At 42.8% G+C, this 23,892-nt stretch overlaps 1 protein-coding gene and 1 pseudogene across 2 annotated transcripts in view; both read right to left on the bottom strand.

The window, feature by feature from the left end:
• Nucleotides 1–23,892, bottom strand: part of TMEM154 (transmembrane protein 154) — a 42,340-nt gene that overhangs the window by 4,226 nt on the left and 14,222 nt on the right. Inside the window, exons 2-6 of one of the 2 annotated variants that reach the window (XM_059697828.1) lie at nucleotides 20,781–21,065; nucleotides 20,650–20,691; nucleotides 14,619–14,646; nucleotides 13,375–13,457; nucleotides 11,569–11,626 (exon numbers count right to left, since the gene is read on the bottom strand). In XM_059697828.1, the coding sequence (XP_059553811.1) occupies nucleotides 11,569–11,626; nucleotides 13,375–13,457; nucleotides 14,619–14,646; nucleotides 20,650–20,691; nucleotides 20,781–21,065 (496 nt within the window). Of the gene's footprint in view, nucleotides 1–11,568; nucleotides 11,627–13,374; nucleotides 13,458–14,618; nucleotides 14,647–18,418; nucleotides 18,629–20,649; nucleotides 20,692–20,780; nucleotides 21,066–23,892 lie in introns of those variants that run through there. The other variant, XM_059697830.1, reaches the window with a different exon arrangement.
• LOC132236374 (5S ribosomal RNA) lies at nucleotides 6,019–6,137 on the bottom strand (annotated as a pseudogene).

Raw genomic sequence — 23,892 nt, 5'->3', positions numbered from 1 at the left:
GGATGTGGTATTTGTACATGACCATGCTGGCTGGCGAACTTGTGCTTTGTTTCTAGCGTGGCTATCTCTGCCACATACCTGGCTCTGTGGCTTTTCCCCAGTAGGACCAAGCCACCATTCAAGTCTCCTGAAGGCAGGCCACCCTACCTCTCCTCCACATCTCTCTGTACTTTGGTGTCCCTTCACTCAAATCCTAGCACATCTGAACTTGAAGCAACCTCTGTCTCCAAGGAAGTGCCTGAATGAGAATAATCTACATGACCTGGTGTCTCCTTAGCTTATAGGCATATGCAGTCTGCAATAGATTGTTCTTCTGACTCCTGCTTCGTGAAACACCCCGTGTTCCAAAAAGGACTCTGCAGCAACTTGATAGGTAGATCCATGAAAAAGGAGGGAAACATTGTGTGTGTTCGTGTTATGAAGATGAGGAAGAGGTTGTGATAAGGAGGGATGATCAATGGGAAAGAAGGGGGAAGGCAGACATTGTCTAAAGGACTACTTCTGTAGCAAAACTTATTTAAAATAAAACCTAATTGAAAATTAAGACTTTTTTCCCCTAATTCTCACCCAAGGATATTTTTTCCATTGATTTTTAGAGAGACCGTGGGAGGGAGGGAGGAGGGGGTAGGAAGGAGAGAGAGAGAGAGAGATTGACATGAGAGAGACATTTACTGGCTGTCTCCCTCACCCTGACCAGGGACCGGGGATTAAACCTGCAACAAGGTACATGCCCTTGACCAGGAATCGAATTCGAGACCCTTCAGTCCAAGGGCCAAGGCTCTAATCATTGGGCCAAACCGGCCAGGGCTTTTTATTTTTTTTAAATCTGAAGAGTAGATGTAATAATGCCCTTCACTTAGATCACCCTGAGCAACTCTTAAACTGGGCCAAAAAGTTTCATTTCTTGGAAATTGGTGGTAGCAAGATAAGATTTCTAAAATCCAGAGTTCATCTCCACCGATGAGTCTCTTAGTTGCATGTTTTCCTTTTGTTTACCTTAAAATTTCTGCTGCTCTAAGCTGAGTGTATGACAAAGCTGGCTAGGAATGAGCACAACACTGAGCTGTGTCCAGCAGTTATAATAGAAGTGATATTAATTATACTAGAGGCCCGGTGCACAAAATTTGTGTGGGGGGCGGGGGGAGGGGGTTGTCCCTCAGCCCAGCCTGTACCCTTTCCAATCTGGGACCCCTCGAGGGATGTCCAACTGCCCGTTTAGGCCCGATCCCAGTTGGATATCCCTCTCATAATCCAGGACTGCTGGCTCCCAACCTCTCACCTGCCTGCCTGATTGCCTCTAACCACTTCTGCCTGCCAGCCTGATCATCCCCTAACCACTCCCCTGCCAGCCTGGTCACCGCCCTACCTTGCCAACCTGGTCACCGCCCTCCCCTGCCAGCCTGGTCTCCCTTAACTGTCCTTCCCTGCAGGCCTGGTAACCCCCAACTGCCCTCCCCTGCAGGCCTGGTTGCCCCCAACTATCCTCCCCTGCAGGCCTGGTACCCCCCCAACTGCCCTCCCCTGCTGGCCCGGTCACCCAAAACTTCCCTCCCCTGCTGGCCTGATCACCCCCAACTGCCCTCCCCTGTTAGCCTGGTCACCCCTAACTTCCCTCCCCTTCAGACCTGGTTGCCCCCAACTGCCCTCCCCTGCAGGCCTGGTTGCCCCCAAATGCCCTTCCCTGCTGGCCATCTTGTGTCCACATGGGGACAGCCATCTTTGACCACATGAGGGTGGCCATCTTGTGTGTTGGAGTGATGGTCAATTTGCATATTACTCTTCTATTAGATAGGATAACACCAATCCATATTCATAGTTGAAAAAATAAAAAGTAAAAATAAGCAAAACAAAATATTAACAAGCTCACTACACTTAACATTTTGCTATTTACTCTTCCAAACATTTTTTCTGTGATAATGATATATGTTCTTTTTGTACAAAAATGGGATCATATTGTGCATAGTGTGTGATAATCTGCTTTCCTCACTCTGATTCACATGTAGGCATCTTTTCTTGCTAGTAAATATAAAATATCTTTTTAGTGGCTACAGAGAATTCCATTATCACTAGACCCCAAATATGTCTTTTTTAACCCATAGGTTTATTGCTAAACATTTTGGCTTTTTCCAATTTTTAGTTTTTATTTATTATAAAATTGCTGCACACATCCAATTATTAAGCTTTGCATAAATATCTAGAAGAATTGCTAGTTTAAAATATTTGCAATTTTAAAGCTTGACTAGCCTGCTGTATAATTTACCTTCTCTCAACACTTTCCTTTAGGGAAATATGCTTTCCCCCACATCCTCTCCAATACTGGATTTTATTATTTTTACTGTTTTGGTAAATCTAATAGGTGGAAATAGTACAGTATTTACCTTTAGTTTTTCTTTCATTATTATTTATTTCTAGAAAGAATAAACAGGGAGAACCAAGATGGCGGCATAGGTTAACGCCGGAGTTTGCTGCTTTGAACAACTACTTCAAAAGTGAAACCAAAAAACGGAAGGGACATCACCCAGAACCACAGGAACGCTGGCTGAGTGGAAGTCCTACAACTAGGAGGAAAGAGAAACGCACGCGGACACTCAGAGGAGGCGCAGTGCTAAAGTCAAATTCTGAGGTGCGGAGTGCGCGGAGCGGGCTGGCGGCGGAGGGCGCGGTTGTTGTTTTCAATCGGGAGGGAGTCGCAGACTCTGAGCACCAGATCCGGGCGAGTCTTTAGGGACCCAGACTCAAACGGGAGAAGCGGGACTGTCTGGCTTCGGTCAGAGCGAGGGCAGCTTTCTCTCGGAGCTTTGCAGTGGGTGCTGGGACTCAGAGAGGCAGAGCCCCTTGGGACAGGACTGAGAGCCGCCATAACTGCTCTCTCCGGCCCACCCTGTTGATCCTGTGCGACCCGCCCCGCCCAAGCCCTGCACAGAGGCATTTGCCGGATAGCCTCAGGCAAAGGCTAGATTAGCACCTCCCTAGAGGACAGAAGTTCTCTCACTGCTGACACAGCTGATTCTCATAGCCACTTGGCCTGGAGGTCAAACCCTCCCTGGAATTAGCTACAACAATCAAGATTTATCTATAAGACTGCGAACAAAGACCACTAGGGGGTGCACCAAGGAAGCATAACAAAATGCGGAGACAAAGAAACAGGACAAAATTGTCAATGGAAGAAATAGAGTTCAGAACCACACTTTTAAGGTCTCTCAAGAACTGTTTAGAAGCTGCCGATAAACTTAATGAGATCTACACGAAAACTAATAAGACCCTCGATCTTATATTGGGGAACCAACTAGAAATTAAGCACACACGGACTGAAATAACGAATATTATACAGACGCCCGACAGCAGACCAGAGGAGCGCAAGAATCAAGTCAATGATTTGAAATGCGAGGAAGCAAAAAACATCCAACCGGAAAAGCAAAATGAAAAAAGAATCCAAAAATGCGAGGATAGTGTAAGGAGCCTCTGGAACAGCTTCAAGCGTACCAACATCAGAATTATAGGGGTGCCAGAAGATGAGAGAGAGCAAGATATTGAAAACCTATTTGAAGAAATAATGACAGAAAACTTCCCCCACCTGGTGAAAGAAATGGACTTACAGGTCCAAGAAGCGCGGAGAACCCCAAACAAAAGGAATCCAAAGAGGACCACACCAAGACACATCATAATTAAAATGCCAAGAGCAAAAGATAAAGAGAGAATCTTAAAAACAGCAAGAGAAAGAAACTCAGTTACCTACAAGGGAATACCCATACGACTGTCAGCTGATTTCTCAACAGAAACTTTGCAGGCCAGAAGGGAGTGGCAAGAAATATTCAAAGTGATGAATACTAAGAACCTACAACCAAGATTACTTTATCCAGCAAAGCTATCATTCAGAATTGAAGGTCAGATAAAGAGCTTCACAGATAAGGAAAAGCTAAAGGAGTTCATCACCACCAAACCAGGATTATATGAAATGCTGAAAGGTATCCTTTAAGAAGAGGAAGAGGAAGAAAAAGGTAAAGATACAAATTATGAACAACAAATATGCATCTATCAACAAGTGAATCTAAGAATCAAGTGAATAAATAATCTGATGAACAGAATGAACTGTTGATTATAATAGAATCAGGGACATAGAAAGGGAATGGACTGACTATTCTTGGGGGGGAAAGGGGTGTGGGAGATGTGGGAAGAGACTGGACAAAAATCGTGCACCTATGGATGAGGACAGTGGGTGGGGAGTGAGGGCGGAGGGTGGGGCGGGAACTGGGAGGAGGGGAGTTATGGGGGGGGGGAAAGGAACAAATGTAATAATCTGAACAATAAAGATTTAATTAAAAATAAATTAATTAATTAATTAATTAAAAAAAAAAAAGAATAAACATTTTTTTCAAAGCTCTATTGGTCATTTAATTTCTTTTTCTGAATTGCTTATTGATACTTTGCTCATATTTAAAATGGATCAATTCTCTTTTTCATTAGTTTGTGTATTAATAATAATATTTTTTATTCATCATGAACAAGCACTTTTCTCCAGTTTGTCATTTTCCTTCTAATTTTGTATATGGTGGTTTTTGAAGTACAGAAAATTTGAGTTTTTAATGTAGTTAAGGCTATCATTTCCTGATACGGTTTCTGATTTTGTGTCATGCTTTGAAACTAGTCTCTACCTTAAAATTATAATAATATTTACCTATAATTTTTCTATATTTTTTCTTTATCTTTGATATTGAAATTTATCTGGGGTCTATTTAAAGTGTGAGGTAGGGCCCTAGCTGGTTTGGCTCAGTGGATAGAGTGTTGGCCTGCAGACTGAAGGGTCCAGGTTCGATTCCAGTCAAGGGCACATTCCTGGGTTGCGGGCTGGATCCCCAGTGTGAGGTGTGCAGGAGGCAGCCAATCAATGATTCTCTGTCATCATTGATGTTTCTATCTCTCTCTCCCTCTCTCGTCCTCTCTGAAATCAATAAAAATATATAAAAAATAAAGTGTGAGGTAGGGTTTTAAGTTTCCCTGCCAAATGTTAGTTGTCCAAAGACTATTTATTAAATTATCCACTTGCTGTGAAATACTACATTTACAATATATTAGAGATTTACATATACTTGAGGATATTTTATTGTTATTAAATTCTATTCCATTAATTATTCTTATTTGGTTCTGTGTGTACATAGCTGTAATTATTGGAGCATGTTCCCTGCAAATCCTGGCCCCTCCCCACTATCTCACAATTACTTTTTCCTTCTTTTAGAATTGTCCTGGCTATTTATGCACAGTGATTCTTCCAGATCAAATGTTCATTGGGATCTTTAAGAGACAGGGTTGATTTTAAAATGATAAAATTTTAAAATGATTTAAAATGACAATCCTTTCACTCCGAAACACAGTATGTCTCTCCATTTATTTAACAATTTTTAATTAAAATTTGAACAATTTCTTTTTATGTTATCCCATGCATTTGTTGGTTATGTTTATGCCTGGGTATTTCACATCTTGTGTTGCTTTTACGGTAGTATGAATGCTGGATGTGCTAACAGTGGCTTTTTAGCCTAGTAGATAGAGCACAGGATCCAATGGCCAGATCCTGAACCAGGGCTCAGCCACTTCCTTGTTGTGTGACCTTGGGCAAGTTAGCCTTTCTTAGCCTCAGTTTTCTGTTCTCATCTCATCTGCAAAACATACCTAATAATACCATATACCTTATAGGGTTGTTGTAAAGAATAAATGAGACTCTCAGAGGGAAGGGAATGGGGGGGAGAGGGGGGGTAGAGAGAAGAGATTAACCAAAGAATTTGTATGTATATATTATATGCATAATCTATGAACATAGGCAATAGTGTGGTGAAGGCCTGGTTGAAGGGAGAGGGGTGGGCGGTGGAGGGGGTCAAAGGGGAAAAACAGGGACATCTGTAATACTTTCAACAATAAAGATAAATTAAAAAAAAAAAAAGAATATATGAGAAAATGTAGGTAAAGTACTATACCCCAGACCTAACATACAGGCACTTGAATGCATGTTATTATTATTCGTTTTTAAGCCGATAGCACTTGGTATTCCCAGGCAGTCTCCTATCCAAGTTTTAACCAAGCCCGACCCGGCTTAGCTTCAGAGATCAAACAGGATGGGGTGTGTTTGGGGTGGTATGGCCATAGACTGCATGCTATTCTTATTTTGAAGATTCTACAATAGCAAATATTTGTCTGTGAAACAGGAGCTGGAACATTGCTTCAAATATCCAAAGGCTTTAAGAAACCATCTTCTGGAACAATCTTTCGATTTCTGAGCAGAATGTGCTTAAATGTGGTTTCTTTAGAACACTCTTCAAGCATTTTGAAGGCTTAGTGTGTGACACTGCCCACCAACCAGAACTCACTTACTTAAAGCACCAAAGAGCTCAGGAGCTCACGCACGGCGCTTCCTACGACAGCTCTGCGGACCCTGAAATATGTGACAGACCCCACGACACGGGACAGTCCCAATGTGGGTACAAGTTGCTTCAGCTGTGGGGCATCGTGTCATTCCCAGTGTCGCAACTCTCACATGCAAACTTTCAGCAGTGGTTCCACAGCCTGTTACTAAGTCAACAACCTGGGATCTGGTCTGCCGTCTGAGCCTGGAGGCATTCTCCCTCTCACGCATTCCTTCATTTAGTTAGATGTGCTTCGTGCTGTCTTTGTGGCTATTTATCATCTCTGTGAAATAATCAAATAAGCCCAGACGTTTTAAACTCTGGCAGATTCTAGAGTTCCTTGTTAAAAATATCTTGGCAAGCTGCCCCAGAATTGCAACAAATAAGTGATCTTGCTTCAGACCTCTATTGCTTGCCTTGATGTTAATTGGTTAGGTCTTAGTAACTTATTTATGACGGTAACATTAGTGAGTAATTTTTCTTGGAGTGTATTTAGATATTTTAAGAATATGGGACAGCTTTCCCCAAAGCCTGTGTAGTAACAAGCCTACAAACTAGAAAAACAAATTGAATGGATTAAAAAGCATCATCTAATCATTTTTAAGAAAACACTTAATTGGAACGCTACCAGTTAAATGAGGACAGATGCAGCTCTGACACCTTGTTTCATAACTGCCCCTTTGTTGCCGTCAGGGTCAGATAAGCCATCTTTGTTCTGATCAGTTTATCGTGTAACAATCCCTCTTTATGACCACAGTTAATGTTCCCCTCTCGCCGAAGATGACAATAAACCTACGCTAAACCTTTCTTGTGATATGATGTTCTCTAACTTGGTTTTTGGAAAGTGTGGAGTTCAGTTTAGCACAGAGTCACATAACAATTAGATCATGCTCCCTTTCTCTGCATCAATATAATGTCCCTTCTCCTTCCCGAAAGAGGCCTGGTCCGGGTGAAATTACAGAGGTCACGCATCTGGCTAACATCAGAGTCAGGCCTAGAATTAGTCCAGAGCACATAGATCATGCTCATAGTGTAGACTTAATCTGGGCCACTGTTCAAGCAATGCTGTGGTTTATTAAACTTAGTACATCTTCCCACCCCCCTCCCCACACGCCTGCATTTTAACAGTGTTACTTGAGGTTATCATCTTGTAGGATAGTAAACTGTCCCATTGTATCCCTCATAATACTTAGCTTAGATTTAAGGGAAGCCAGTTGGCACTTAATACACTTAATATTCAATCCTTCTTGACTTAGGACTTTTGATGGACTACAGAGGAAAAGAGGAAAGCGATCATAAACGAAGAAAATAATTGGAAGTGGCCACAGAGATTTACTTGAGTGGAGAGGCCGAAACAGTTCATGCAAAAAGCCTGTTGTCTTGCAATTAATGGTTCAGGTCTTGTCAACGACTGCACTACATGGTGAACATACCATCTGCCAAATGCTTTCATGTATTAGTTTCATGGTGGCTGGCTTTCTTGCTGCTAAGGTTATTGTTGTTTTTTTGTCTCCAATTTGTCTTTTAATTTATGGAATATCTCTTATTTTAACTAATAAAAAAAAAGGAAAAATGCAGTTTTAAAAGAAACTCTTCTCTAGATTAACCTTTATCATAAACTGATTGTGTAAACTTGGACAAGTCAATTAACCTCTCTGAGTTGCAGGTTTATGCAGATGAATTATTTCATTTTTAACTGGTTGTCTTGGCATGATGTAGACAGTGCCAGACACACATTAGGTGCTCAATAAATGTATTTTGAAAAATTACATCAACAATTGTACTTTCTCGAAAAAAAAAAAAAGACAAAGAGAAGGGAAGAAACAGGAAGGAATAAAAAATATATTATATTAAACTAACCTGGATTTTTCTGAAAAATATTGAAGTGATTCATTGTTCTAATATCATTGCATTCAGACATGAATCAATAAACAATAGTTATCTTGCCCTGGGCTATGCTGCTCAGTGGTTAGAGCATTGGCCGAAGGGTTTCAGGTTCAATTCCTGATCAAGGGCACATACCTGGGTTGTAGGTTCTAGTCCAGGCCTCTCTTGGGACATGTGTGGGAGACAACCAATCCATGTGTCTCTCTCACATCCATGTCTCTCTCTTTCTCTCTCTCTCTTTGTCTCTCTCTCTCTCTCTCTCCCTATCTCTCCCCACCTTTCACTCTCCCTAAAAATTAATGGAAAATTTATCCTTGGGTGAGGATTAACAAAAAACACACAAACAACAACAAAAAACACCTAAGCATTGGACATATAGAAAATGCTATCTATACAAATGTCTTGTTGTTATTACTGTACTTACAAAATTATAAATCCACTTGGAGGGTACCTAATCTAATTTTCCCCCTAATCTTTTCCAACTAGAGGCCCAGTGCACGAATTCATGCACAGGTGGTGTCCAGCTGACCCAGCCCCAATCGGCGGATCAGGACCAGGAGGAGACAGCGGGAGGTTGGCCAGCGGGCCCACCCCTATCTGGGCCCGATCAGGGCGAGGCCGGCTGGGGGGAGGGGCTGCGGGAGTTTGGCCAGCTGGCTCCACCCCCTGATCAGGCCGGTTCACTGGCTGCAGTGGGCATCATAGCAACCGGTCGTTCTGGTTGTTACAGTGTTCTGGTCGCTGGCTTTTTATATATATAGATGATGCTACTGTGGGCAACAGGCATACAGGGAAAGAAGATGGGCACTTGGCTAATATTTGCAATTTCTTTTCTATGGTTGTCCTAAGCTTGCAGAAATAAAAACACCAAGCTTTCAGGAAATTGTCTAAATATAAAGGCCTTGGGAAGAAGGAAGAGGCTGGCTAGCCTGTAAGCACCAAAATAAAAAGGATTCTACCTTTCTTGCTTTTATCACTATCTAGTGGCACTCAGGAAGGTGTTGTGAGGGTAGGGTAGACAATGAGGGAGAGCATTCTTTAGAAAATTTAAACAACAATGAAACCAACTCATTGGGTCTCTTCTTTGTTATCACCATGAGCTGGCAATGCTTAACAATGTCAGTGATGAAATCTCTCCAACTCTAAGGCAGACCTCTCCCACCACCCAGCCCCACCCCTTGGACACTATTCCACTGACACTGTTCCCAATACCTCAGACAATGCCTGGCACATAACAAGTATGACTTGCTGTAGAAGGTGATAATGGGAGAAATAAGAATCTAGAACTCCGCCTCCCCTACAATTCCTTGTCTTTTCCTATTGATTTTTAGAAACATGAAAACCATAATATAAATTCCCCATATTCTTTGTACATCTCTGGCCCTTATTTAAATCCTATGCAAACTTTTAAATTCCACAGCCCAGGGGGAAATGTCCCTGCAATGAGGACAGGGCTGGCCAATGGAATATGTGGGAAAAGTTCAGAATGACCTGAGAGTATGAACCCTAACAAGAGAAGGTTGAAGGGTCGAAGTTTCCGCACACAAAGTGAAGCATTAAGTTTAGGAGGGTGACCAGATGGACTCCCTTTTCCCAAAAGCACAAAAGACAATATATAACAGCTTCTATGTCAGGCTGACTTTCCAGCATCAAGAAGGGCTGAACTCTGCAAACAGACTCTAGAAGTCATCATTAGCAGGAGGATGGGGAAGTGTGTTTTCCACTGAGGTCAAGCCTCAATGACTATGATATACTTTCTGAAGCATTAGAGTCACCTGTAACTGCTTAAATGGTAGAGGAAAGGTGACTCATGTTGGTAAAAGCCAATGGGGAATATGGGCGGTAATGACTTGAGCCCTATACTGGACATACCTAGTGTCTCACTTTTAGGTAAGATAAAAATGCAGGGGAAATACTCCTTCGTATTTTCTTTGTGATACTCCCCCTAGCATTTTTCTTTTATCTGTTTATTAATATCTGGTGTCTCATTTAGATAAGACAGAATCTTTTCTGAAGCAGCAATACATTTTAACACGCAAATACCTGGTGAGGTAACAACAGGTAACATCTGCTATAAGATATATAGACCTCTGTATCAGAGCAGAGGTCGCCTCAGAAAGATTGCGGTGGTTTGTTGTGGGGAAAGATATAGAATAGTGACTTCTTCGGTAAGGTTTAGGGGAAGGTGCAGAATAAGGTTCCAAAAGACAAACATCTGATTGCTCCAACCATCAGTCTTTTCCTGCAATGCTCTGACCTAGGCCCCAGGGATAAGTGACTGCACTCAGGAGGCATTTAAGATGATTGGCACAGGACCTCTGGTCAGCATGGAGGGAGCGAGGGTGGGTGCTATTCATCCTGCTCTGAACGTTTATTCTGTTTATTCCGACACAAGTGTAATGTCTCAGTCATGGGCTCAGTCAAGTTCTCTGCTCCTTGGTCTTCTCGAGTCACCTCTGCCAACAGTGCGGTGCCTCCAAATCACAGCAGTGCTCTGCGCAGCAGGTCCCTGCCTGAAACGGTCAATCCTGTTTCCTGTGAGCACTTCCCACGTCCTGACCAGACAATTCTCTTATCAAAACACCTCAAACATGGTCATTTCTATCCTCACAAATGATAGTATAATTTAAATGAGATTGTGGAATGCTAAGACACCCAAGCCCCATGCGCTAAAATTTTCTATCAAGCAGAGCCACCTAGTGGTAGAATGAAATTTTTTTAAAAATTCTCCTTTAATTTCTCTCATATAATAATCCCATCCAGGTGGGGTTCCCTCCCTCCCTCTCTCCCTCCTCCCTCTTTTCCTCCCTTCCTCCCTCCTTCCTTCTCTCCTCCCTCCTTACCTCACTCCCTCCCTCCCTCCCCGCCTCTCCCTCCCTTCTTCCCTGTTCATTTTACTCACTCCTGTTTTCAGCTACCCCCTTTGAGACTATCACCTCTATTTTCCTTATTGAACATCTACTCATCCAAGATAAACAAACCTACAGTTTGTTATAATCAGAGAGTTTTACAACTAAAACAGAAGCGGACTTAAAAGTCAGTGTCTCTTTAGAAGGGCAAGAAAATGTCAACACTAAATTATTTCTAAAGATAAAGGGTGACTATTTACTTTGTGCCTTTCTATTTTCCCAAACTCACACTTCCTTTTCTTCACACTACACACATATGCAGCCATGGAAACTGTCACATGAAATGTACAGGCACAGAGAAGGTGAGCAAACGTGCTCTGCTGTGGTCTCCAATCCCCTCCCGGTATGCACATGGAATCTATGGCAGAAATTAGAAGTACCTTGGGTTGTGGTTTGATTCCTTTTCTTCTTTTAAAGTAGGTAAACATTCACTGTCGGCTAGGACAGAATGAAAGCAAATGCATTGTTAGTCACTGAAATTCTATTTTCTATCCACAAAACTCACACAGTTACACTTCACAATTCCCCAGTCTGTATGTGCAGAAATGGCCTCACCAGGGGGTGCAGAGGTTCAGAGATTAACGGTGGCAAGGCTCTTGAAATGGACAAAACACTAAAGCACAGATACAAGACTTCAGTGTGCTTCTGGCCCTGTTGGAAAGGGCACAGATAACGGTGGCTTGGTCATTCAGTCTCTGCAGAACCCCACTGTGGCCCCAAAAGCCTGAATCTGCATGATTCAGGATACACGCTGGAATAAAATGGCTTCACCTGAGGTCCTGATGTGCTGGGAGAATGACTCCAATCAGGATGCACCATCAGAAAGAAGCAGGTAAAAGTGGGGAGCAGCTAACCTTAAAGTCATCAGAATTCTGTTACACCACTGCCATTTTTAAGGGAAATAAAGAACTATTGGGCCTATCACCTATGTGTCAAAATAACTGCTTTAGTGTCAAATAGAAATGCCTTTCCCCTATTTTATGCTTTTAGTCAGCGTACTAGGATCATGGTTTTGTATTTAAGAGATCTCAGGAACAAAAGGGAGTACACCAACATTTTAAGAGAGGTGGTCTTTGAGTGGTGGGATTCTTTTTCATTCTACTTTTTTTGAATTGTCTAAATTCTACTGTGTATGTATTTTACTTTTATAAACTAAAAACAACAAAAGGAATCTACTTTAAGGATTGTTTCCTTTCCTCACAAGTTTCCAGAGCCATTCAATCCTCAATATTGGATTACGAAAAACTGTTCAAAATTGTGCAAGTTAGTTAAGTGGTTCTAATCTTTTGGAAAACTGGTCTTGATAAGCCTCTGGTACAGTAATTCTAATAACAAATCTTTAAGTTATAAAAACTCCATTGTAGATTGTTGAATCTGACAGACCCCGGGGTATTTTTTATGGTCAGTGTTAAAAATACAAATGACATGACAGTATAAATAGTGGATTTTATTAATTTAGGCTGAGCATTAAAAATAATTTATTGATTTTTTTAAAGAAATTAGAAAAACAGCTGTCATTATTTTTAAGTCCAAATATTTAGTGAAAACTAAGGAACATATACTGCAATTACTGCCAGATATCAATTGGAAATTAGGTTATATGGGGGCATTTACATTACTATTTATGTTAGCAGCTTTCTTTACAGTGATGGGAATGTTCTAGACTTTCACTATAGTGGCCACTAGCCACAAGTGGCTACTGAGTACTCAGAATGTGGCTAGAGTGACTGAGGAACAGTATTTAAAATTTTACTTTTAAAATTTTAATCTCAATAAACCACAAATGGCTAGTGTCTATTGTACTGGACAGCACCGATCTGTCAACTATATTTGACAAAGTCTATAACCAGATACAGATCAAAATCATAAATCTCTAAATATAAGGTGAGGCCAAAAGCTAACTTTTTCCAGATAATTTGGACTCCGATTTCCTTGCTTGAAAAAAAGACCATTTTCTTCTTAAAAAAAGATCATTTGAAAAACTTGTACAAAAATAAAAACAAACGGCAATGATGCGGTTATTAAACTGAATACTTAGGGGCGGTCAGACCCAAGTGTGTTATCTGTGTGTACCAGAGTGTATGCGGACTGGGCTCACGCGGTTCCACTCCAGGATTCATGGGGGATGGACAAAGCTGTTGCAGCCTTCTGTGAGTAGAGGACAGAAAAGCAAGGTTCCCACATACCGTTTCTATGCATGCTCATCCATTTATCAAGCTCTTCCATCTCTATTTCCATTACAGAGGGTGTATCTTCCTCAAAAATAGGGCTAGAAAGAGAGCAAAAAGCTTGTTGAAAGAAAGAAAGGTATGGTGGGCTGAATTTCTGTGGGGGAGTCTAGCATGTTGACTGTGAGGAAGATGAACTTGATTCAGTGCCTTACACTCCAGGGTAGGCTAAGTGGGTGCCCTGTTCAAATGTACCAAACCCTAATAGGGAGAAAATAAGAACAACAATCTTGACCTACCACTGATCCAAAAATGGAGGGCGCATAACCCAGCACAACCCAGCGAGGGGGGGCGGGGCGGTTAGGGGAGGGGGTAAAAGGGAACCGGAGACTTCGCTTCCCGGAAGGCACACAGGGGAGCACACAACTCCTCCAGGGAGTTGCCACATTTAGCAATTTCACCTTGCTCAATTTCACTTCCCTTTCTTTGGTGTTTTTGATCACTGCCCCCAAGTCAAGAGGCTACAGTCAATGAATTGCTTGCATCACCTCTCCCTTCAATTCCCATGCTTTTCTGTCTTGGAGAGAGTGAGCAGTTCCTTTCAGAAATCTACTGCCCTCACTTGCCAGGGTTTAGAGCTTTAGGGCACCCAGTTTGGAGAAAGAAGCCCCTGGTTAATGGAGGTGGGGAGGAGGAGGGGATCACCAACTCTGGACAGCTGCCAAGGTGTTACACCTTGAATAGGAAGCAAGCCCAGTGTCTGAGTAAGACTGCTGTGGTTGGGGTGGAGGCTGGAAGAGGATGTGGGCATCGCTCTAGAACATTCTCCAGTGGTAAATCTTCTACTTGCCCCCTCCCTCCGATCTTTCTTCCTCTCCCCTCTTCCTTCTACCAGGGATCTTCTTCCTTAATGCCAGCTGAAGTATCTTTCCTGGTGATAAAAATTTTAGTCCAAATAAATGAAGCAAATTCTTTGAAAACCACCCAGCGTCAGAATATTTACAATGCGTTTGGAATTGTCAGCGGGAATCAGAAAAAAGATTGTTTTCTGAACCAAGGACCCTGTCCTCAGCCCAGATGCCCTTCTAGGTTGAGGTTTGAGGACAGGGACATCCTTCCAAAGGCTGTAGACCACGACAGGCTGTTTTCTGGGGCTCAGGAAGCAAAGGTCCCCACAAGGAACAAAAACTCTTGTAATCTGCTCCCCTCCCGACCGTCCTTGTCCACACTGAGCTGGACCTGAGGGAGTGGGGAAGACTTACACTTTCAGGTTGTCGCCTCCCAGTTCATCTAGAAGAGAATAAACATAAAGGTCATGCTGGTTTTGTTTGTCCGGAACAGCTTTTTATTTCAACAACAGCTGAAATCTGCTGCACAAAGAGAACAAAACGGCCTTATGTAAATTGCGTTTTTAAAGGAGCAATAATTAACCTCTAAATCAGTGGTTCTCAATCTTCCTAATGCTGCGATCCTTTAGTACAGTTCCTCATGTTGTGGTGACCCCAACCATAAAATTATTTTTGTTGCTACTTCATAACTGTAATTTTGCTACTGTTATGAATCATAATGTAAATATCTGATATGCAGGATGTATTTTCATTGTTACAAATTGAACATAATTAAAGCATAGTGATTAATCACAAAAACAATATGTAATAATATACGTGTTTTCCGATGGTCTTAGGCGACCCCTGTGAAAGGGTCAATTGACCCCCAAAGGGATCGCGACCCACAGGTTGAGAACCGCTGCTCTAAATCAAACATGTGTCCATTGCCATATTGAAATGAAGTCCCAATCCATTGGAAATCTGTTTTCTTTTAGATGGGAGGTGCTCCGAGTGCACTCACTTCAGCTCAGATGTTCATCCCTCTTTGTTTTCTCCACACAAAGAGGACAAACAGTGGTAAGGGGGGTGGAAAAGGGTCTTACAAGAGGGCTTGCTCCTTGGCCCCCTGCCCCAAAATGTCCCCGTTCAAAGCACTGCTTTTCATCTACTTGTGACACACTAAACCCAACACTGTGACTGTCCCTTTGACCCAGAGTAGGATGTGGGGACTCTATCCAGAGGTCCTCTTGGAAGAATCCTGGCACCTGCTCTTTGCATGACTGGAATCCTCACTTCTACCCTCAACTTACACACTTTCCTCAGGTAGGCCTCCCCCAACTCCTCTACCTGAAGTGGGGCCCATCTTCCCAACTGTTCCCCAGCTGAACACTTTGCTTGCTTCCTTCATAGCATTGGCCCCAGTTTGTCACTGATCGATTCATCTGTTGAATTCTTTCCCATCGGTTTTTTTCCAATAGACCATTGCTCCCAAAGGGCAGAGATTGTGTCTGTCATGTTTGTCATAGCGCCCCTCACCTCCCACCCATCCAGTGCACTACCTGGGAAACACACAGTACTCATTTACTGAAGAGATGAACAGATCTTAATCTGGATTTTGTTCAGCGCTGGGGTTAAATTCATGGCTGGTGTTTTGGACTTAACATTATCAAATAGTGAAACTTCCAACAAGTCTGCTGTTCCCTGCTATTGGTTGAGGTAAGGGTCAGACCACAGTTTGCAAAACAGCTCTACTGCACGCCTGCTTCCAACAAGCCTGGTTTTCCCTGCCTTTCCCTGCTTTTCCTGCTATTGGTTGAGGCAAGAGTCAGACAACCGTTTGCAAAATGGCTCTGATGCATGCAGATCAGACTCCAAATGAACATGTGGCAGGAATCAGAGCCCAGTGTCCCAGCGCAGGTTGTGTTTTGTTTGGCAAGAGGATCAACGCACCCAGAGAAACAAGGCTATGATGTCAAGCAAGTGGATAGCACAGGCCTGCTGCACCTTTTATGATGTGAAAACCATGAAGAAACAAACCACTCTGTAGAGGTCCACCAAATAGTTGTATGTTCCTAATCCTTGGCAGTCAGAGGCCTCATTTTGTCTGGTCTGCAGAAATGCAGGTCCCCAGTGAGGGGACATAACCGGCAGGCACTTGGAACTGAGCTCCTGGCTGCAGCTGGGAGCTGCTGTAATTTTCTGTGGGTTGGCAAGCTTGAATGGCATTGCTAATCCAGGAAAGCTGGGCACAGATGTAAGTTTCATGCCATCACTGCTTACCTTCCAGGGGCTGTAGGTTATGTCCTCCTGATTCCCACCTGCTGCCCACCCCCCCCCCCCCAAATAGGAATCTGAAGATTCCTGCAGAGGCCCGACTCCTTAAAACGTTGGAGGAAGGGGAGATGTACATCTTATATTTATGTGTATGTGCATATATATGTATGTATATGTATGTGTGTGTATACTAGTATATATTTTTTTTCATCTAAAATTTACATACTGTTTCCTTAAGGGCTTTTACTCTAAATAAAGCCACTACAGGTGACCCATAAAAATCTCCTGTTTTGTCATTCCCTCTCCCTCTTCCCTGTTTAATTCCCCGCCCCCCCACCCCCCACCCCCCGCTAATTTCTCAGGGAGCAAGTGTCCCTGGAGCCCTACTGTCTAGGCATGGATTTATCTCTATAATCTGCGCGCCCGCAGGCTTTGTGGTGAGTAAAAGCTAGCCCTCACTGCAGATGATGGGAAAGTTTAAAACCCCATTACCAAAGTGCTCCAGAGGCACCAAATGGGAAGCTCCTATAATCAGTATTCAAACAGAGCAAAAAGCTTTCTGCAGCCTCATCTCCCCTGCTCCAGGACCATTACCCCTGCCCCAGCAGCCATGGCAACAGAGAAACATCTGGGAGAGAACACCAGAGCAGAGCATTAAACCGGGAGGAAGACCAATTACTTGTCCTCAGCAATCAGGCCCTGCCCGCTCCACTCCACCTGGCCCAAATCTCTTTATTAATAGCCCTTACACAGCCCCTCACCCTCACTTGCTCCTATTTTCCCTCCCATCGCCCTTCCGTTTCACATCCTTCCACCCACTTTGTCCTCCTCTTTCAGTTCCTACATTGCACCCGCTTGGCCTGACAATGCCCCCTCTTCCACAGCTACCCTGTGCATGGGATGGTGGGATTGCTGGGGTGCAAGGATGGGGGAGGGGACTGGCCTGCTTATCTTGTTTCCATGCTGAACGGTGAGCAAGGGAGGCAGCCTTTTTCTGGATATTTACTGAGCAGAGCCAGGTGTCATGTGGCCACAGCCTGTTTAAAGTGATGGTTTACTGCCAGCTGTTTCCCCTGCAGCTCTTTCAAAGAGACACAGCACACCAAGACATTTAATAATAACAAATGCAATGCCTGGAGGTGTAGGAAGAATGACAATAGAACATCCAGTTACTACATAGCATTTCCCTTTTCCTGGACACAAACCTGACGGGCCCAAAGAAAAAAGCCAATTCCCAAATGGATGAAGCGTTCTTCCTAAAAATGTTGGCCAAGTCATCGCCAGTTGTCAAATTTAAAGACTTATTTTCTGGTGCAGAAGAATATGTGAAGAAAGAAACCGTGTGTTTATTGCTAACTCTGAGGGGACATCATCCATGCCCTCCCACATAACAGTCCTTGGGAATTTTTTAAGTCCCCTGGAACTTTTATTTTTCCTGGAAAACAAATGTACTTAAATCAGATTTTGTGAATTTAAATATTCTCCTTTTATTGGCTTGCTTATGATGTTAAACATGAATGGGTAGAATTCAGTGGACAGTCATCATTAGCATTCAGTTTGTCTGACGAGATATGTAAGTGTTAAGCAGTTAACCACCTGTATCTATATTAAAGGAGTGGATAGTAAAAGAAAATATTCAAGTCAAACTCTACATATTTATTTACTTATTTTGTAATAAGCAACTGCTTCAAAATGCTAAGCTCTCTATGTTGTTTTTTCTTAAAGTAGAGCATACTTAAACTAAACAGAATGTGCCAATTTATAGTAAAGATATGTGAAAATTTTGTTTTTTAATCTCTGAGAATAGGTGTTCTTTAAAATAAGTTATAACATTGTTTCATTTACTCAACAAACATTTATTGAGTAACTAATCTATGTGTTGGGCCAAGCATTACATTATGTAAAAGAGATAATAATAATAAGCTAATACAATATGCCAGGTATTGTTTTTTCTAAGCCCTTTTCATAGATGAATCCATCTACTTCTCACAACAACTCCGTGAGGTAGGTTTTGAATTCGTCCATTGTACAGACGAGGAAGCTGACACAGAAGTCACAGAACTAGGAAATGCAAAAGCCAACTAGTCAGTGTGGTTCCAGAGTCTGTCCTCTCCACCTCCAGGCCACACTGTTAAACAGATAAATAAGACAAATTCTTGCCTCTCTTGGACCTTAAAGAGAACATAACCTAGTTAGAAAGACCAAAAAAAGGCAAGTCCCCAAGTTATGCCAATGCAAACACTGTGCACATTGTGACCACAGCCTATGAGAGCACAGAAGAGGTGGTGGTTGATTTTGCCTGAGGAGTGATTACTCAAGGCTTCATGAGAACTTTACAAGTGAGCATTGAAGAATGGAGCTGCAGTTTGCCAAGCAGACAGGAGGCAATCCAGACAGAAGAAATGGCATCAAGCAGGCATGAAGGCATCCTGCAAGTACAAGCCATGCTCTGGGAACAGCAAACACTTTAAGTACGGCTGCAGTGTAGGATGCATGGGCCATGTCCGAGGATGAGGCTGGTTCTCACTTATGAGGCTTCTGAACTTTGAGATTCCCACAATAAAGTTCAATGAAAAACCCCTTTCTGGATTTAGAGCCCAAGAGTATGGCCATTTGACTGGATACCCCCTAATTCCTCCCAACCCCATGACCCCATTAGGTAAAACCAGCTATGGGGCTATATGGTTTAGGCAGGAAATTCTCACCTTTCCTACTAAAAAAAAAAAAAAAAAATTAGGCCCATGCAGCTCTGTTTGCTTTTTCTTTAGCTTACAAAGGAGCGCCCATGTGATCACAGTTAGTAGGTCACCCTGAAATTTCAAACTATGGAGGAACATGTGTATTTCCTACTTCCTTGAAATCTATTATATCAGCCCCTATCGTGAAAGGTAACGAACTTCAGTGCTTCTTCCCCAGCTCACATTTGCTATACCTGAGGGCATAATGGGAAAAGACCATTTACAGTTCCTGCTGAGAGCTTGAAGGCTTTCTTGGTGCTAGGACAATGAGCAAGGCCTACAGGCCAAGGCCATGATCTCAAAGCCAGAGATGCCGTTAATGGGTGTGAGGGACATACAATGAGTTTTGTATGCACATATGAATATGAATCTTATTAGAGAAATTCTCTTCCCTTGAGTGATCTTTGGAGTGACTAAAGTCTTCAACTTAAAAATCTAATTGGTGCCCTGGCCAGTGTTGCTTAATGGGGAATTTTCTATGAGACTGGTTTTCTAGGAGATTGATGATAGCAATCTTTAGCCAAGTAGGACTTTGCTTATGAAAGTTAGCATAGCTTTCATGGTAATAAGAACAATGCTTCACCCAGGCCTTTTCAAGATCAAATTGGAATGTGGCATGGGGGAGAAAATAATATCTGTGGCAGAAATATCGGTGGAAGAATCCCCTTCTTGCAGAATGAGGCCACGGTCCCTGCCTTCCCAACCCTGACCCCATTACTTCACCATCCTTACCCTTTCCAACCGTAGGAACACGTTACATTGATCTACTGGCCAAGATTATAAGAGGGCATTATCTGGATTAGGTTCAGAGCTGGTAGCTGTGTATATTAACTTTCAATTTAGGCTAAAAACATTCTCTTTTTAAAAAAGAACAAAATATGGCATTTTTAAACCCTGGAAAATTTCATTGAAATATGTCATTCATGACTTACTATTATCCTATATAATAAACCCCTAATATGCAAATTGGCCAAATGGTGGAAAGACCTGCGGAATGACTGGTTGCTATGATGCACACTGACCACCAGGGGCAGACACTCAACGCAGGAGCTGCCCCTGGAGGTCAGTGTCCTCCCACAGGGGGAGCGCCACTTAGCCAGAAGCTGGGCTCATGGCTGGCAAGCACAGAGGTGGTGGCAGGAGCCTCTCCTGCCTCCTCTGCAGGTGGGTGGTAATGAGCAAGTGGTCCCAGACTGCGAGAGCCCTGGACTGCGAGAGGAATGTCTGACAGCCAGGGGGATTGGGCCTAAGCTGGCAGTCACACATCTCCCAAGGGGTCCTGAACTGCGAGAGGGCGCAGGCCAGGCTGAGGGAACCCCCCCTCCCCACTCAGTGCACAAATTTCGTGCACCAGGGCTCTAGTTTTATATAATCCTTGTTGCTTATCTTAAAACCTCTCAGTTCCTTCTCCTCTCTTATCCCCAACTCTAGGCAGGTATTAAGATAATACTCACATGTCTGTAAAACACTCTGAGATCCTTGGCTAGAAGGCAGCTCTGTGTAGAAGCAAAAGTATTTTGTTTTAGTGTTTGTCCATTGACCCATGAAGCAATTGTCTGGGATTGGGAACACACAAGATATTTACCTTGTTTAGATTTTTTTCTTTTATAGTTGATTACAATGAGTACCACTGATAAGAGTAGGAGGGCCAAGACAACCAACGGGATCAACACCATCAGTATAAGCTCTAGCTGAGTATCCTCCTCACCAATGCTGGTATAATTCTCATATTCAGTTACTGTTTCTGTGGTCAGTGCAGCAACTGTACTTATAACAGGAGTATCTTCATCTGTAGGTTCCACTTTCTGGGTGACATCTGTTGACTCACCTTCTGACTCTTCTGTTGCCTCAGAAGAAGGCAGTTCTGACTCTGTGAGAACACACACACACAATTGACATCGCCTTGGAGACAAAGCTAGCAGCTATGTTTTCAATGATTTTTAAAAAAAATTTTTCTACATGCATCCAGTGGTAAACTTGATTTCCTGAATTGGGCCTTCCAGTTCAGAGTGATACAGAGTTTTGAAGTAACATAAATGGAGCTCAAGCTGGGAGTACATTGAACATGGAATCAGAGTCCAGATAAACCTCCCACAAATGCAGGCAGCTTAGCCTTGACCGATACTTTAGACACATTTCATCAAAGGCATTAAAAACCTTTGCCCTGTCATGGCTCATATTCCAAGACACCTCCTATAGCAGTGATGGCGAACCTTTTGAGCTCGGCGTGTCAGCATTTCGAAAAACCCTAAGTTAACTCTGGTGCTGTGTCACATATAGAAATTTTTTGATATTTGCAACCATAGTAAAACAAAGACATATATTTTTGATATTTATTTTATATATTTAAATGCCATTTAACAAAGAAATATCAACCAAAAAAAATGAGTTCGCGTGTCACCTCTGACACGTGTGTCATAGGTTCGCCATCACTGTCCTATAGGGTATCATATTTTAATAACATTTCTGAATAAATCGAAGCCCACATGTACTGTAGGTACTTGCCACATAACACTTTTAATAAAAGGTCACCTATCAATGGAAAATAATTTTTTGAAATTGCGGCGACTGCTTCGATTTCAGTGTCAGGGCTCACATGCTGCCGAGAAACGTGTCTGCCTCTGAGATTATCTGACAGAAATCCTCCTGGATTCTAAATAAAAATACAATGTGTACTTCCTTTGTAAAGTGAAATTCTCAAGGGGAATTTAGAGACTAAAGAAATGGTACCAATATTTAAATTTATTTAGTAAAATGAATCTTTAGAGCTTCCCCTATATAGAAACTCTAAGCACATTAATTCTGTTTGAACTTCAGATTGTGTTGGAAAACCATCCGGTGATTCATCACAGCACTGGAAAAGACTATTATTTGGAAGATCTTTCCTCGCCTGGCTATGTGGTGGTCATGGGTAGGTGGGCTAAAGGTTTTCACCCTGTCATGTTACAATGTTGCCTATCATTCAGATGGGGCCCGTTGAGGAAAATAGAATATGAGTTTAGGCTACAGAACACGTATCGAGTGAGTTAATTTTTGTGAAAGCTCTTTCTAAGGTGTTATGAAAATGGAAAAGTTGGCTGTTTTAAACTATGCCCTGTTACTACAGGCTAGACCAGTGCTCCATAGAATGACCTAGCTCCGTGGTCAGCAAACTGCGGCTTGGCAAACCGCAGCTCTCGAGCCACATGCGGCTCTTTGGCCTCTTCAATGTGACTCTTCCACAAAATACCACGTGCGGGCATGCATGTACAGTGCAATTGAAACTTCGTGGCCCATGCACAGAAGTCGGTATTTTGTGGAAGAGCCACACTCAAGGGGCCAAAGAGGCGCATGTGGCTCGCGAGCCATGGTTTGCCGAGCCGCAGTTTGCTGACAGCAGAGGCAATCTAGTACCTTGTGTAGATGCATTACTGTTTGACAACAGATTCCTCTGACTTGATTTATAAAACCTTTATTTGATCCCAGTCTAATTATTTTGGTTATCTAATCTAATAATAGACAAACAAGGTAATTGACCGCACCTTCACTACGCCTCCCATTGGCTAATCAGCGAGATATGCAAATTAACCACCAACAAAGATGGCGGTTAATTTGCATACGCAGCTCTGGCCAGAGCTGGAGGAAAACGAATGCCTGCAGCCAAGGGAAGGGAAGGCCTATTGCACGAATCTTTTCGTGCAACAGGCCTCTAGTATATATATAAACATTTCCGTTTTCCCCAAGACCAGGGAATCCACTTGATAATCACATGAGTGATCAATGCAAAGACAAACTGCAGGATATAACTAACTGGTATTCCTCACTTGAATGTACCAAAAGCAGGATTTAAAAAAAATCTACCATTTATTGACCTCTGCCTTCTGGATTAAGTGACTTTGTCCTATATTTATGTCTTTGAAATAAAGTAAGTCAATACTGTATTCACTCAAGCTTTGATATCTCACATATCATCCTGTGTCAGGAAAAGATATTTGTCTACCAGGGCAATGTCCTCATTAAACTCATTCGCTTGCAGGACTGCTAGAACCAAACTGCATTCTTTACTGAAAATCCAGGCCACTGAAGACCTGACTAAGGGGGTGGAGGTTCTGGGGGAGGGGTACATACACAAGTGGAGTTGGTGGTAATGACCCTTTTCCTTGAGGTCAGTGCTTATGGATCTTTCTCAAACACCCAGATTTCCCTTTTATTTCTTTTGCTGTCTTCTGCTGCTACCATCCCAAGCTAACCTTTGTAAAGAACTTACTAAGAGCCCAGCCCTGTGCTCTGCCTTTTAGCTGGATGAATTCATTTTGTTCTCACCACTTTTTCAGATAGAAACTGGGGCAAAGAGGTTACAGGACTTGCCCACCATCACAGAGCTATCACGGAGGAGTGAGGGTGTGAACCTAGGAGGGCTGATCGCAGAACCTGGCTGGAATGTAATGATTACAAGTCACAAAGTGGTGAACAAGAGAGGAGACCTCCTTTTCTTGCCCATCAGTTTCTAAGGAGGTGGCTTCCTGGCTTACAGGGCAAGGGAGAGGAAGGGTTCCCCAGAAGCCTCGGCTTTGCCAGAGCTCTCGCTAGGCTTCTCAGCCCAGACCGCTGTGAACAAAGCTGCCCGGATGCAGGGTCTTCCCAGTGCCTCTCCAAGGAAGGCCAGCAAGTTCCCAGTGGAACACCCAGCACGCTCAGTCACCACTTGACCCGTGGCC

Source organism: Myotis daubentonii, chromosome 5 (assembly GCF_963259705.1).
Source record: "Myotis daubentonii chromosome 5, mMyoDau2.1, whole genome shotgun sequence".
NCBI lineage: Eukaryota > Metazoa > Chordata > Mammalia > Chiroptera > Vespertilionidae > Myotis > Myotis daubentonii.
This window is presented reverse-complemented; position numbering and strand designations above follow the sequence as displayed.